Raw genomic sequence first — 16,626 nt, 5'->3', positions numbered from 1 at the left:
TACAGAATCGAGCAAGCAGAGATTTCAAACGTGCCCACGATGGTTGTGAAATTCCTGCTTGCTCGATTCCGCAATCCGTTGGAAAACAACAGAAATAATCAATTAGCCAACTCAGAGGCGATACCATAGGACTCCGTATGGATTTCCTATAGGTTCCCACCTGATCGTTTCCTTTTTTTTTCAACAGGGTTGCGACTAACGAGAAATTAAGCACGAAATTGCGACGCGTTTCCGAACGAGTCGTCGCTTTCCCCGACGAGTTCCCCGACTCTTTCCCACGTCTCCGACGCACATATCCTCGGTTTCTCGGTTAGGGGGAGGACTCACCCTTTAGCTTGTCGTGCGCGAGGGCCCGCTGAAAGTGTTCCTCGACTTCTGACGCCGCGTCGCCTCGGTAATGCGTGAACACGACGCAGTTCGCGTTGACGTATTGCGCCCTGCTCTCGCCGTCGTCGGAGTCCTCGGTGGCGGTGCCGGCGCCTACGCCTGCGGACAGCGTTGCATTTACGTACGCGTATCGCCGATCGGAAGTGAAATGAAACGACAGTTGTTCGATCCCTACCGTCTGTCGATCTGTCGTCGTCCAACGTTCGCGACGGCTGCGAGGTGGTAGTGGTGGCGGCGGCGAGGGGTGGTCGTGGCTGCGGCGTTGGCCTTGGGGATGCGGGACTCGGTGCTGAGCCCACGGAGCCCGCGCTGCTCGGTTGACCTTGGGGGACGCTTCCGCCGGCGCCGCAAAGCTCGATACCGGCGGTTTCCAGGGACCTTTGGTGAACGTTCAGCTGCAACAGAAAATGATCGAGGCGAGATTACTCCATGGCAAGTTTTGCGATCTTTTGTAATTATGCTTGGAAAAAATCACGCGGGACGAGCGCAACGCGCTGGGACGGATCGAAGACACCGCCTTCGAACCTTGACGATTTTATGCTGCTCTCGGCTCGTCCTCACCTTGAGTATGATCCCATTATCAGATTTCCATATCAGAATGGCCATTCTATCCTTCTCGAGCGTGTTCGAAGCCGATTTTTCAGAAGAGTCAATTTCATTTAAACCCATGCATACGCCATGAGCACGAATCGTTATTATCGTCTGAGCTCAGGTTATTCACTTTAAAAGGCAGAAGGGTTCTTATGGAGCTTTTATTTTTGTTGAAAATCTTGAGAGACCTGGTTGAACGTTTAGAATTATTGGAATCACTCTTATTTAATATCCCCGCTAAGTTCCTTGGAAAGAACATCTTCATACCATGATACATCATACTCTTTACGGTAAATTGAAATCAATCGTTTATATTTGCTTACGAGCTCGCTCAAATGTAATAACCGATATTTATCACATGTCATTATCTTCATTTATATGCAAGACGACTGCTATTAAGAACAAATATCGAAATGGCCTATCAGAGTAGAAGTACGGCCGTTGCTATTAAATATTAATATTATTCATAATATGCCGGATGGAATTTAATAAATTCCAAAATAACATATAACGGAGAATGATATCTGCCGTACCAAAGGAATTCCTCTCGTAAATAAATAAAATTAATAATCATTCCGCATTTCAGACACTTTACGACCGTCACGTATGTTTCCCGAAGCTTAACGTGAAACTTTCACAGCCTCACTTTGTCTCTCGGCTCTCCAGGATTCTCCAGAGGCGAATCGTAGTAAAAATTCTCTCTAGATTTCTATCGACAGCCTTGGTTTCACGGGGCGTGAAACCGCGGTCGACCGCCGTTTGCCTCCGCGATGAAATGCGCCCGGTCCGGGAGTGGAAATAAAAACGATTGAGGCGGACAAACCCCCGCGAGAAAATCATCGGAACGATATCGTTATTGCCCGCGCGAACGTGCGGGACGCGCGCTGTTTATCGATTAACAGGTTAACGATACAGGTTAACCGGTTAGACGCTTGGCACTTGACCAATCCTTAATGACTGCTACTTAACCGGTTTAATTGGTACAATTTACGCGCGACACGATATCGGTATGCTGATTATTATGACGAATCGGCCGCGTGAACGGCAGTTTGGGGAGCGAAAGCGGCGCAAAGGGTGAGAGAAACCGTGAATTCTGGGGATTCCGCGACGGCGGGAAAGTAAGGAGTCGCGTCCGAATGGTCCCGGAGGCTTTCTAGCCGCCGAACCGTCAGGATCTCCTCGTCCTCGGAGAACGAAAGTCGATCGAATTTGAAGACTTCCCCGACTTCGACCCGTGGAACATTGTGAAATCTCGCTGGCGGATGTAGCGATCGGCAAAATTCTCGAGCGGCAAATCGCGCGTCGGGAGCCAAAGAGCAGCGTGGCCGAAGATCGCGCGGCGCATTACTCGCGTGGCATAGTGATCGCGATGATGGGGTGGCAAGAGAAATACGAGCGTGTAAATACCGGCGCGTTTTAACGGCGATAGCCGGGATTTTCCGCGTGACATCGGGGCCATGCGTTTTCTCGCGCTATAAAGAGAATGTCGACGACGGGCGACGGTAGCCCATTGACTTCCACGTTGTCGACGCGCCGCCACTTCGACGCCACCGGAGTCGCCCGCTGATTCAACTACCCTCCCTGCCGGCCGCAGCGCTTTCCCGTTGAGCGCGTGCACGAGATGCGCAATATTTCCAATGTCGCGACGTGAGACATCAGATCGGAATCGAGTTTTCTTCACATCGTTCGTCGCTGCACGGCGACAAATTTTCTGTTAAAAACGGCCCACGAAATTTTGCGACACTTTAACGTGAAGGGAACGTTACTTTCCAACATATTCACCTTGTCAAATTAACACGAGAATTTGCATGGACCGCTTGGGACCGTAAGGTGTGTCGAATTTAACATACTTCTTATTGTGCAGCGAACGTGTCAACCGTGAGAGTAACACCCGTGATTTTGACGCTGAAGCAACATTATAAGTCTCCCGAGTCGACGTCGCGAAAAAAATCGTAAAAATCGTGGTTTCTTGCTCATTTTTTTCAAGTACTTACATTTATTAAGTTTATCGCCAATTTTTGTATATTAACTTTGTAGACTAGGAGATTGGAGACCAGTTATTGAGACAGACTGATAACAGCAATGGCCACATGAACCCAACTATTTTTTCTGAGTAACAGAGAAATAAGACTGAGATATAGCGTCCCGCAAAAANGGGGGGGGGGGGGGTTAAGCGAAAAAAAAACCAGGACTCGTAGGGCCTGACGTGTCAGGGATATAAACTTGGCGTTCTAATCGAGGACGCTTCATATCAGAAATTAAAGCGCTCAACTCTTCAGCGCAATGAATCGAGCTTAATTAACGTAAAGAGATAACGGACGTATGAATAGTCCTGAGGCGTCCGTTGAGTTTCACCGGCACGGTAAATGAGTTTAGATTCTTCTCGGGATATTCAGCGTTGATTTGATCGTGCGGTAGCAGTAGATGTACCTCTCATTCGGCCGTTCGATTCCGCGGGAGCAAAAATGCGCGTCGATGTCCAACAAATCACTGGGAATCATGCTTTACCTCTCGCTGTCGTCGTCGTCGGCGCCGACGACGACGAGCCGAGCGTTTCGTTCGCTACCCCGCCTAACCAATTACGTGCATGCATCAGCGGCGCACGGAAATAAGCTGACGCTGATGTATGTGCCGGTCGGCGGAAGGACGGGGGGGGGGCGGAAGGGGGAACAGGCGATGAAGAAGAGGAAAAAGACGAACGAGCACGCCTCCGAGAGAGATGCTATCGTTATCTACTCCAATAAACTCGGGTCCGACGTTCCACGGTGCAGTACATCATCGCCATGTTGCGCACAAAGTGATGACGAGCGATGACCCGTGCGAGAGCGAGCGAGCACGGGGGTAAGCGTCATCGAATGAAGGTATATCCGCTTGTCATCGTGGCCTTTGCGACTGCTGATTGGTAGGCGGTTCGCGATGAAAGGCGGGAGAGCCTTTAAACTCGCTCTTCGTGCGCGCTTGCAAACACCGCCGCTCGCGAGTTCGCGCCATTTGTTCGCGACTCGATCGGCCCGCATTCCTGGCGATTACGTCAGAAGTTACGAACACTATGTTACAGTGGTATCCGTCTCTCGACATGGTCGACGGGTGTCGCGTGATGAGAATCGAGTACGCGCTACTTAGGGCTCATTAGCAACCCTCTCTCTCTCTCTCTAATGCCCCGATTCGAGAGATTACGGATTCCATTTTCCCGTGTCACAATTTCAAACATGATCGACGAGGCAATCTCAAGGCGAGAAATAGTCGTCCGTCGATAATTTATCGGGAGTTCCAGCTCGAGAAGGCTTCGAAGTAACGCAGCTTGTCCGATCGTCTCGTAGGACACCCCGCGCGAAATTCAGCGCTCGCGCGGGGATAAAAGAGAAAGAGAGAGAGAGAGAGAGTGTGGGAGATTAAATCAAGGAGCAGCGGGTCTTTTCCATAGATTACCACGGTAGAACATCCAGCGCGCCGGTCGGCCGGACGACAATGTGGTAATTAATTGAAGCAAGACCGTCCCCGACAGCCTCTCTTCCTCTTTTGCTTTTTCTCCCTTCGCTCCGCAGCCAACGAACAGCTCTAGCCAAGAGAGCTGCTCGCGGCCTTTCAAAGCATTCCAAAGCGCGAGTCCGCCCGTTCCTCTCCACGGCCTCCGCTCGCTTCTTCTTCTTCTTGCCCTCCCCCATCCCACCCTTCCTCCCACCCGCCCTTCCTGCCGGTGTCGAGTCATTTCACGAAAGACCTGAGGCCGCATCTTTATTTCTTTCCCTTTTGTCTTATAGATTTACCAGGACTATGGTGTATCATACGGATCTCAGGCTCCCACAGATCAGCAGCGCTTCTGATCCTAAGTTAGCCGGTTCCGATCGTTCTTTCCATTTGAAGTTCACTGAACTTGGTCTCGGACGCAAGTTGAAGCAATTTGTTAACCCTCGATTGGTAAAAGTAGGGTCGGATCCGACCCCACAGTTTCGTTTATTATTTTTTACTTCATTCTATTATTTATTAAGTTTAGTCATTGAAAAATATATATCGTTGTAAGGAGCGGAATGAGAAAAGTGAATATGTAATATATGAACGGATTCTTGATGAAAAGAAGGAAAAATACAGCAGCGGCAAATATTAATGATAACAATGAAGATGAACCAATAATGATTCGACCGAGTTATTACAAACCATATCGCGAGTAAAATGCAGCCGAGTAAAACTTTAAAACACGAATGAGCAAAAACTAGATCAACAAATTAAAATTGACAAATGACAACGACAATTTAATCAAAGTTATAAGAATAATAAAGTAAAAATCCACAAGGTTGTAATTTGAAAAGTACTCATTCATCCGGGGTCCTTCGGCCTTTAAATCCGTTTTTCAACGCTTCGATATTCCCTGAGTCTGGATTTGCCTTCGACCGTCGATTAGCCGATTTCCAAGTCGCGAGGGGACTCTCAGCCTCCACGGATGCTCAATACACCCTCCTCGCCCATGTCCGGGCGACGTCATCGGTGCCGCGTAGCCAGGTGCTATTTATCGCCTCGCGCGGGTACGACGGGCAGCACGCCGAAGCGGGTAACGAGCGGGTAATCCTTTAGTCAAACCGCAGGCCGCGCGTTTGCATTTATATCGCGAGCCGGCGATATTATTCACGAGAGTATCGCGCGTCCGCGGCGGAACACATTAAGCCGGGATACCGGCGCGCTTCTTTCGCGGCGGAATACCCTTATCAGCGGGTGGCGCACCGTTTACTCATTTGTGGACGTCTGGTAGCACTTAGCTGTTATTATGAAGCGGAGTCCCGCGGGAGAGATAAAGCGGATAGTACACGCTCAAGTACGACGATTAGCCGCGCACACCGCGAAGAAGAGGCGGAGAAGGTAGGAATAGCGCGAGCTCTGATGAACGTGGGAAGGAAGGAAGGAAGGGGAGGGTATAAGGGAGCCTCGGGATCTAAGAAAGCCCGAGGAGCCAAGGATATCGGTAATCTGAGCCAGCCAGTGTTTAACGAATATGACTCTAAATCATCCACCGCCGGGCGAAGCCCTCGGTGCGTGGAAGGAGAAGCGTAAGAAAGCCAGAAATATAGGACGTGAAGAATTCAAAGAGATCCTGCGTATGCTCGTACATTGCGATCCCGAGGAAATTGGTAGGTTGGATCGCGGCGTGTGCGGAAATTAGCGGACGAGGCGAGAAAAGGCCCTTCTCGTTACTCCCGCGGGCGCAACATCGCGCAACCATAGAGAAATCCATGACGATCGATCAAATTGGGAATCCCAGGCATCTAGTAACATCGGCGTTTATCTCGAGACACATTTGCAATCGCACAGTCGGAGACAGAGAGAGAGAGAGAGAGAAGAAGACAGGCCGTTGACATTGTAAGAAGGCTGCCGAAAATATCGCAGGGAGCGCTTACACGCGTTTCTACGTTATCTCCGTGAATGATCGAGCGGCGCGCGTTCGCGTAAGGTCGCTAATTGAGACGAGAGGAAGAGGCGCCTAAACCTCGGGGCGGGATCCCCCTCCCGGTGTTCGCGCGTTCACCATCTTCGCGGACAACGTCGGCCGATAACTGTCCGCGAGAGTCCGTAAATCGTTCGATTAATTAGCGCGAAGACGGCCGGCCGCGCGCGTTGGACGCGTAAGTATGATCGAAGTGACGCGTCGTTAGGATCCCGTTGGAATCCGGCTCTATTTATCGGCTTTACGATTATACGCCACCTGGCGAAATTCATAGGATCGGACTCGTTCGGGATTCCCGTACTTTCCGTGCGATTGATAACGACCGGACCACACTTGGTTTTGACGACGATGACCGCTGTTAGATCAAGACGACGATTCAGACGCGATTCGTGCGGGATGGACGGTTCTCGGAGGAAATTTTAACGAGTAAAGTCAGGAAGACTGCAACCTGTAAAATAGGTTTTCACTGGGTGCGTTCGAGGAAACTATTTAGCGGTACCGCGTCATTCTATCTTGATTACTCTTTACATGTGCGACAAGGATAGGATGACACGGTGGCGTTAAATAGCGTCTCCTCGAGCGCACCGGAATGTAAAGCAAAGCTGTTTCGCTCGTATAAAATATGTTGTCGATTCAACAGACACGTCTAGCTTAACGGCAAATTGATCTCGTTGTTGTCGCGAACGCTTGGACGACTGAGCAAGAACTAATTCGTTTTTACAGCAATTATTCGTAACAAATCTCTTTGTTGTCTACGTAGTAACTGATTTTGCTACGACGGCATAAAATTCGCCATGCCGGCGGATTATTTTTCTCCGCGTAGAGTTTTCATCTGGGAGCGATGGTCGCCACTGATTTTCGAAATCGTCTCTCTCTCTCTCTCTCTCTGAGAGAAAAGTGTCATTTTTCGGCGTCTAGCGCGGGAATCGCGCGCGGCAAGAGCGACGCGCTGACGTTCGGCGCGATTTCATTGTAATTTGTCGGCGAAATCGCGGCATCGTCCACCTGGCGAGTTGCCGCTAATGAACTAAACTTAAAAGCGAAGGCAGAGCCCGGCTCGCTCGGCGGCGTGGCTTATCGATAGTCGCGATCCTCAGTCGCCAACTCCTCTCATCTTCATGGAAGATAGGAGAGTCGTGTCGATGAATGGCCGTGTCCGGCAAACAAATTGCAAGATACGCCATGGCCGCATGGCAGCTTGTTACCGGCTCCCTTCTCCGCATCCCTCTTCCCCCCGTCGCAACCCCCTCGCCACGAGAGATCCTTCTCGGTCCTTTTGGCCTATCGTTTTTCTTATTCGATCGTGAAAGTTCACGGTAGAAAATACGAGAAAGTAACAATCTCAAGAATTTCCATCGACTTGTGGATCTGGATGTGCGGATAAAGGTGCGACGACTCGGGAATTCAAGAAAGACCGAACGCGATTCCAACAACGCGATCAACCATGCGGATATCCTGGGTAACATTAAACTCCCACTCGCTCCCACGTGCGCGTAAAAATCGAAAAACTTCAGCTGTCGGGGAATGACTTAATCGATTGAATCGAATTAAGCCGGTCTACTTTTAGGACACCCGGGTGCCCCCTGAAATCTAGAGCTGCCTCTCAGAGCCGGAACACGTGCGGCGAGTATTCGCGGCAACTGTGTTGCGCGTAAACATCGCATTTTTATTGGACAACGTGCCCGAGCGCGAACTTTCAATAAGCTGCTGAAGTACATAGTAATAAGCTGGTAATGGTCCCGGCCGGCATAACCTGCGGACGCTGCGGTAGGTAGCCGTCGTTATTGGTCACCGTATCGGATCAGGCCTGATAAGAGAGCGCTAAAAGCGCTCCGCGTCGCGGCATCTCGGGGCCCCTTCTCACCGTTTTTATTTATTCACTTTTATTTATCTCCTCCTTTTTCGCCCAGAGGTCGGCCTTCGGTTCAACGTTACTCACTCTTTTATCTATTCCGCGGTCGGAATCGCGAAGTCGCCGCCTTAAACGGTAGCCTCTCGGCGATGTCGTCCGAAGAGCCAAGTGCATTCGTTCTCGTTGCCCTCCGAATCTCAAATGACAGAGGAAGCGCCGATAATAAATGTAGAATAGTCGGATGATGTACGGAAATACCACGATTTCTAGCCTGTTTAGCGTTGCAACTTGGCGAACAGCGGTTGAATTATCAACCGGATTCCTAATCTACAAAGCGGCATCGAAGTTTGAAATTCTACATTAAATCTTCGAATGGAGAAGACGAAAGTCAGTTTTTACTTGTGGCATTAAAGGAGCACAATAAGTGACCTCAGTCCTCGAAAGTGTAAATTTTAGTTTACGTTGAGAAAACAGGTGGAGAAAACAGCTTCCCCGTGTTGTAACACTGAGGGAACATAAAGTAGAAGACCTTTGAACACTCAATGTAGAACTTAATTGGACTTAAACTGAGATGAAAATTTCGACTCGGGCAGCCCAGTACGAGATCGTGTGCACGTTCAATCTTCCATTTTCCCGCTACTTTACCGGGTGAGTTCTTAAACTTTTATTCAACGGTTCATTTATTTCACTTTCAGTTATCTCTAATGATTGTTTATTTGTCTTAAAAACCTCGCATTATCCGCACTTCCTCTATTTACTTCTAACTGATCCGGAATCGTAAAAGTACACGCGTCTAAATTGAACGCGTCGCGAAATTCGTTACAGATATAACGCGAGACAACTTGTATTTCTGCATCGACGCGTCGACGATGAAACTTAGCGATACTTTGTGTCGAGGAATTCTGAAGCGAACAGCGGCACACATACGAGACTTTACCGCGACTAAAAGTCACGTTAGAAGCGCCGAGAAATCGCGAATGCTCAGGCAACGGGTAATAAACTCGCGGGATACTAAGACATAACCGATCGCATTTCGCGAATAATTCCCGTGGATCGTGTCGGCACTCGCGTTTTTCTCACTCATTATGGGCGAGCAGTCCCGGACTCTTAGAGGAACGCGATCCACGGCGCGGCTCGATTAATATTGAACGGCTCGGCGCGAGGCTACTACCAATCGGGCGAGCCTAACTTTTCTCGCATAACTCGGAAACTTCTTCGCCGCGTGCTGCGGATCGATCATTTTTTTCCACGCATCGCATCACTCCCGATGCAAGGATATTGAGGACACTCCGCTCCACCTCGTCTCGATGCAGCGAGGACTCCGATTACAGCGAGATGCAGGAAACTCGCCTGCCTCTCCTCGTCGATACTCGACTTGCGTGTCTCCTCGGTCGCGACGGGTCGTGACGAAACGTTGCGTTCGCGAATAAATCAAAACATCTCGGGAATATTCGAGGACCTCACGTAAAACATTATTTTCCGTCATTTTTAACTTGTTTGCGTGCCAATTGTAATGCCAAACATCATGGTTTCACTGATTTTCGTTTTACCGTATCTTCTGGATTATTTGAAAATTGGGAGAGCGGATTTTCTCGTTTGAAATAGGCTTTCTTGTCTTGAATTAAATTAGACCTCATTACGAGCGATACGCAAAAAAAAATCAATCTCAAATCAAGAATAGACATATATAAGCAAGAATATTATAATCTTCTTAGGAGACTTTTGGTTTTGATTTAATTGAATTTGCATTGATGCAGATATTACTTGCATTCAAATCAAGACTAAAAGTCTTCCAAGAATATTACAATAATCTTGCTTGTATATGAGAACATCTATCATTGAATTAAAACCATCTTTCTGTGTACTCATGATGAGATTCTGTAAGCGACGCAATAGCTAATAAACTTTTAGCTCTTACAGGAAAACGGCACGATATGTGATGCTTTGTTCGAACTTATCCATTTGTCGTACATTATATTCGCGTAATAAAGGCAATTTACATGCGCAAAACTGATCTTTTCGCACGCGCATATATGAATCGTACCACATTTATTAACTCTGACTTATTTCCGGCTTATTTCAGAGAGGCACACGACGGATTGAAAATTTTCAAGTTCGCGGCACACGGTCTCGCGCGTACCTTTCCTCGATACTGCTTCTCGCGCAGCCGGTTTCAACGTCGAGATTGGCTCGACGGACGCCGAGAAAGAGGATCGGAACGAGCTATTTATCACGAGAAAACGGCGATTTTTCGCGGACACTAAGCGCACGGGAGCCGCGGTGTCGACGTAAAACGCACGTCGCTGAAAGCGGACGCGTGCACGCGCGCTCGCGGAGAGAACGCAAGCGGACGTAGCAATGCGCGTGTCGCAAAGAATGGCGATCCTAGACTAAAAACAGAACAGCGCCAAGGAATGCAACGCGTTGCGGCACACCTTGCCGTCCGGAGTCAGCCGACGGCGAGGCAAGCTCGTATACGTGGCTCGTACACACACGGCGGACGGACTCATGATCGTCGCGCGCGTGAGATATGGCAAAGTCGCGCCGATAATTGTCGCATATCTCGACAATGCCGGCGACAATCCAGCCGGCCGGTGTAACGTGTTACTTTCCGCGGGATTCCGCCGAGACTCGCGGGATCGTCATCACGTCGCGCGTCAGCAATTGCGAATTCGATCACGGCGAGCGCACTAATTCACGGCAATTGCGCGTCTCTAATTTAGCTTCTTTTCAAACGAGTAATTTGGTTGGAAACAACGTATCAGCTGCTTGCGAAGGTTCGCATTAGGGCCATTTTGATTTATTACGTAACAAGACGACCTGTAATATTTTCAATCGAAGTATCGGCCGTTGCTATTGATAATCTTTCGCCCCGCCTTTGTGATCCTGCGCCGATAAGATGGCTCATCTTTTGAGATAATCCATTGAGATTCTTGGCATGATTCTTGGATGATTTCCGCGAAATTCCCTCACTTCTGTGCGATTCGCGCGTTCTTGAGAGTCCGCCGTTCCGCGTGTAATACACGCCAGTGTTCGACAATGCGAGGGCAACTGGGTTGGGAAACCTGCGCCGGTGGTAATGGTGTCCGGTCGGCGATCATAAATAACGACAGGTCGCGTGGCTTCCGCGATTCTACGAAACGTCGGCGCCGATTTCGCTGCGTAAGAGAGCGCAGGACGCGCAGGCGATTAATTTTCGCGGACACAAATCACGCTCGCCTGGATCGCGTATAGACCGATCGATCGACCGGCCGATCGATCGATCGGCAGAGAGTTAAAGCGAAGGTGAGGAGACCATAGGCGCCGACAACGGACATTCGCACATAAATTGCGCGGTGTCACTCACTTTTGCATACATTACTATAACAATCTGAAAAGTCGCCCTAATAACGGCCCTCAATTACATTCCGAGGGATGGTTTTGCAAGAAAAAAAGTTCCCAATCTATTACGTAATACGGATCACTTCAGCCACGCGGTAGGTCTTGTAGGATTGAACTTCCGGATCAGCGATTGAATTTTGATCGCCCGGAATCAATCGCATCTATTTTCGAAACCCCGCCCGAGGGATCGTCTCCTCGCGAAACAGTGCGCGAGAGTCGACGCCCGTGGGCAACGGTGAGGGAAGGAAAAAAGGCGTCTCAATGGCGACACGAGAGTCCGCTCCGTGGAAACTGGCTCTCGAGGAAAACCTCATTCAATTCAATTCTAATGCCGCGGCGAGTACGTCGGGAGTACCGCGATCCCGGGAGAAGCAATCGCCCCGGCATTTACGACCGCTCCGAATGATGAGAGTGTTCTCACTCGCGCGAAGATTCACGACGAATTGTGACTTGCCAAGTGGAACCCGGAAAACCAGCCCTCCCTCACCCCTGGAAGTTCCGTGGTGCGCGCCGACTAACGACAGCGGAGAGAACGCGCCGAAAGTCGAATCGAAGAATTTTAATGAAACGCTCGCGACCCCCTTCGCCCGCGCGTTTGATCGATCGGCCATCCGGCAGCCTGTTATCATCGCGGACGGTACTTTTCCGACGTGCATCTCGCATCCCGGTAGCAACGCACGTACCGTTCCAGATAGCTCTCGGCCTCTCGTGAGTGCGGCATTTAGAAAATCGCGTCTTTGAGCGGCGCGTCCCTTTATTAACATTAACGTACATTTACTACACCCACCGCACGTCGGCGGGCAACATTGAGGCTTGTCGACGTATTAGCGAGTCGCGGAATGCTTATGATTTTACGAGCCTCTTTAATATGCGCTTAGCTTCCGCCGCCGGTAGCTCGAGCTCGCGATGCCTCCGGCTCCTCCTCCTTCTCGGCATGCCTCCGTACGACATTTTCTGCTTAACCTTTGAACCCCCCGAGCCCGAAGCGGCAAGTGCATTCCAGCTGAAGCGGCGATCGTTTGAAAAATCCGATCCACGGGCCCGGAAACATCTATATCGATCCCGGACGGAACATAGTAGCGGCTGTTCGCACGCAATTATGATCGCGGGAAGATAAATCTGTCTCAATGTGACTCGTCGTTGCCGAGTGTTCGAAATCGGCGGTTCGACGGGCGTGTGTTAAGACGTCAATAAAATTCGCGAGGTCTCTCGAATTGTTTGCACTTTCAAACGCTCCGGGGGCCTCTCGACTCGATAAAATGCAAAACGCAGATCTTCGTTTGGGAGCGAACGAAAGACACGGTCGGTTTCCCGCATCGTATGTAGGCGGCCCGTAGGAATAGTGAACGAAATGCCCGGGACTTTTCGCGGATCATTTTTCACTCTCATAATCGCTCGTCTCATCTCGGCGCTCGTGACATTGCACTAGTTGACAGTGACGAATCGACAGTCCTCGAGTCAATCCTTGAGTCATCGGACAATGCCAGTGTCTCGCTGGCCGACGCGTCTCGTGACTAATGAAAATGTCCCGCCGGATCGAAAATGAAACAAGAGGACCGTTCCCGCATTATCTTTCGCGCGATTGCACATCGATTAACGATTAGCGGTGCGCCAGGTAAAAGAAAAGAAAAGGGGACGAGAACGAATGTAATTAATGTTGCACGCGCGATCGTTGAACGGACGTTTTTGTCTTTTCTTTTCTTACGACGTCAAGAGCGCTCGGTAATTGACGATTAATCAAATGACGCCTTGATCGTCGTTCGTATTCATACCGGAATGTAACGATCGCATATAAATATTCGGTCTTTCGGGATTATCCAGCGGAGATATCCGATCCCCCCGAAAGAGACGGAATAATTACGGGAACGGCCATTAGTTTCGCGCCGGAAAAAGCGGACGTTCCCGAGCACGCTTCAGTTCGATGCGCGCACCGCCGACAGATTTACGTCCTACGCGCAAATGATTCCGTCAAAAACGCGACGGCATGGTTCGCCATGCTTGTTGGAGCGCGCAAACGCAACGCGGTAATTGCGAGGCATAATTGCAGCCCCCTTTGTTTCTTCAATTACTCGTCTAGACCGGCGGCCGGTCGGTGTGCGAGGGTGGATAGAAAGGAGCGTCGGAAAGAGAAAAAAAGAAGAGAAAAACCGACACATAACCGGCAGGAATGATGACGGCTAGGAATTTTTATGAAATTATCTCCCTCTCTCTCTCTCTCTTTCTCTCTTTTCTTTCTCTTCCCTTCTTTCTCTTTCGCTCGTCTCTTTTTGCATGCGAACAATATTGTTCCGTTCGCGGGGAAATGGCCGAAATAGACGAGCAACGTGGAAGCGAATTCAGGCCAGGAATCAAGCGAATCATTCCCATCGGAACGATTGACCGTCGAACTCTATAATGTAATGGAATGAAATATCAAAGAGTGAGAGTGTCTCATTCTTGTATCCACGACACTGGATCTCGGGTGGAGCTGTTGGTGGGATATAAACATTACAAGAAATTATTGCAGACTCTAGTACTTTTCAAGCATCCGCCAACACAAATACTAAATCTCGTTCCGATAAACGTATCATTATTTCATAATTTAATGCCTCAAACTAATAGAATCTACTTGATCCAACTGCCATTTTTATTTACATACTTCACATTATTGTACACAGAATACAAAATATATTTCATTGTGATTTATACATCTTAAAATATGTTTATATTTTCTCTGGTCTTTGGTCGATGGGGTGAGGCTTAAATCTCGAAAGATATCGAAAATGTTGGATACACTTCTCAGCACAGCGATGAATGAGGAGAGTAAAATACTGGCAGTCCACACTTCTCATCAGTCAAAGGTCGCGGGTATATAGAAAAAGAAAAAAAAAGAGTCGCTGCGAGCAGGATTCGAACCTGCGCGGGTAGAACCCAATGGATTTCAAGTCCAACTCCTTAACCGCTCGGACACCGCAGCTGTGTTGAATCTTCTTTCGTGTTATTACGTGATCATTATTTCAAGGGTATTTATTTATGAAATACGAGACGAAAACACAGGGAGACATTAGTCTCAAGACATCGTTAGTTCTTACTCGTCGTTAGAACTCATTAGTTCGAGACACTAGCCGAAGAATGAAGAAGAGAGAAAGAGAGAAAGAGAGACGGGGGGCAATCGGCGTCCAACGATATTATCTTTACTTCGGCTCGAAAGCAAATATAATTAACAGCTCGCTCGAGTCGCAAACGTCGATATTTCCCGATTCTTCCTCCGTTTACCCCGAAGACCGTCGGTTTTTCAGATCCTTGGAATCGCGACTCCCTCGAGCCTTAGAGATCCACGACTCGAGTCGAGTCCTTGGATTCTCGGATCATCGTATCCTAACGCGCGCTGTAACTCAATGAGTTAATCTCCGATCAATTAACAGTGAATTCTGTTTGCGCAGGTACTTAGGTAAGAATTTCAATTAGTGGATAGGATAGGTGGAGAGAAAGAGGAGGAGAAGGAGGAGGAGAAGGGGTCGCGGGAGAAGAGGGGAGGCGCACCAATCGAGCTAAGACAATTAACGGGGAGTTCGCGTTCAGGGTCGCGCTTCCGGATTTCAACGAGTCAACTGCGGATTAATCGGGCCCCCGGTGTTCTTTGCGCGTGGACTTTCCTTCGATCGAGCGTCGCATTAAACGATAATTGAGCCATCGCCGACTTCTCTAATTGCGTTCGTTACGAGATCCCGAAATACTTTCATATACATAAGAGAGTCGTGTCTCTCCGTAGCTCTGCTCTTCTCGCAGATTCGCCTTCCCCTCAGTTCGGATCTGACAAATATTTCTCGACAGGACGAAAATTCCGCCCGTTCGATTCTTTGATCCGACCAAAAGAAAATTGTAAAAAATCCGGAAATTTTTGCATGTTTCTATATCAATCCTTAATATCTCACAGTTTCTTCATTAAAATCCCAAATGTAGCTTGGAAAAAATTAAAAGTTAGTAGTTGGAAAGTAAGACATTAATCTCAAGGAATACGTATAAAAAAGTATCATCTTTATTTGGGAATATTCCAGCTCCTCCGAATAGTCAATCGTTTCCCAACGTTTACAGGCTTTACAAACAGAACTTTTTAGATGGTGTTTCCATCAATACGCGGCTGAAATTTGAAGAGATTCCTAAGAAAATGATATGATGGATCAACTACCTCAAAACACATCTCGGTATAGAAATAATCGATTCGCCGGGAGGAAGCATCTGCTGTGTCGCTACTCGTGCAAAGGAAGGCAAGGGAGGGCTGCTTTGTGGTAAGTTTTTCGAGCGAAAATGGGGAAATTTGCCGGCTGATGAAGCGAGCGAGGAAAGTTTATGAGTCCGGTGGGAGGTCGGCTAATTTTTAAACAAAGCCCAATTTCGCAACTTCATAGCATCGTCGCGGTCGTTATTACCCGGGATAATAAATGATTATTACGCCACCGGAGAAAGGGCAAGACGAGGGGGTGGCCGGTGGTGGTGCGAGAGGACAAAGGCGGGCGAAACTCTTTGATGTTTCCTCGCTCGGCTGGAAGCAAGCCGAGCGACAAACTCTTCGATATTCGGACGATGAAGAGCTCCTTGTCGTGAGGGAGAGGAGGGGGGTAAGTCAGGAAGTGAAAGGTCGCCCAGGATCCTCCACCATCCTTTAACCACTGATTATCCCTTCCGTGTCGCGGCGAAAGTTGCGCGTATACGCATGGTGGATCGCTCGACGGCGGCGGGTCGCTCCTTTTACAATTCCGCGCTGCTCCTTACGGGAATTTCGTTCCGAAAATACACGCGCTCCCGCGTTGTCGCTCTTTGTCATCCCCTTTTTTCCCCCTGCTGCCCTCCTCCCGGCTCCTCGTCGCCGACAGGTCGTCAATGAAATAGCTGCGCGAGCGGTGTCGCGGGACACGCGAAATTGATGAAAGTATGCGCGCATTCCGCTCGCGTTTGCCGTCGAGCGGAGCGGAGCGGACTCGCGCGAGCACCTACGATACCG

General features: G+C 49.1%; 1 protein-coding gene and 1 non-coding gene across 3 annotated transcripts in view; both read right to left on the bottom strand.

The window, feature by feature from the left end:
- Positions 1 to 16,626, bottom strand: part of LOC106740887 (protein vestigial) — a 57,354-nt gene that overhangs the window by 19,822 nt on the left and 20,906 nt on the right. For both annotated transcript variants that reach the window (XM_014612350.1, XM_014612352.1), the window contains exons 2-3: positions 563 to 782; positions 328 to 486 (exon numbers count right to left, since the gene is read on the bottom strand). In XM_014612350.1, the coding sequence (XP_014467836.1) occupies positions 328 to 486; positions 563 to 782 (379 nt within the window). The remainder of the gene's footprint in view (positions 1 to 327; positions 487 to 562; positions 783 to 16,626) is intronic.
- On the bottom strand, positions 14,520 to 14,601 carry Trnas-uga. The gene has a single exon. It is a non-coding gene; the product is annotated as a tRNA-Ser (tRNA).

This window comes from Dinoponera quadriceps, unplaced genomic scaffold, assembly GCF_001313825.1.
Source record: "Dinoponera quadriceps isolate SergipeBrazil2010 unplaced genomic scaffold, ASM131382v1 scaffold610, whole genome shotgun sequence".
NCBI classification, from domain to species: Eukaryota; Metazoa; Arthropoda; class Insecta; order Hymenoptera; family Formicidae; genus Dinoponera; species Dinoponera quadriceps.
Note: the sequence above shows the minus strand (reverse complement) of the source record. Positions and strands in the feature narration are given on the sequence as shown.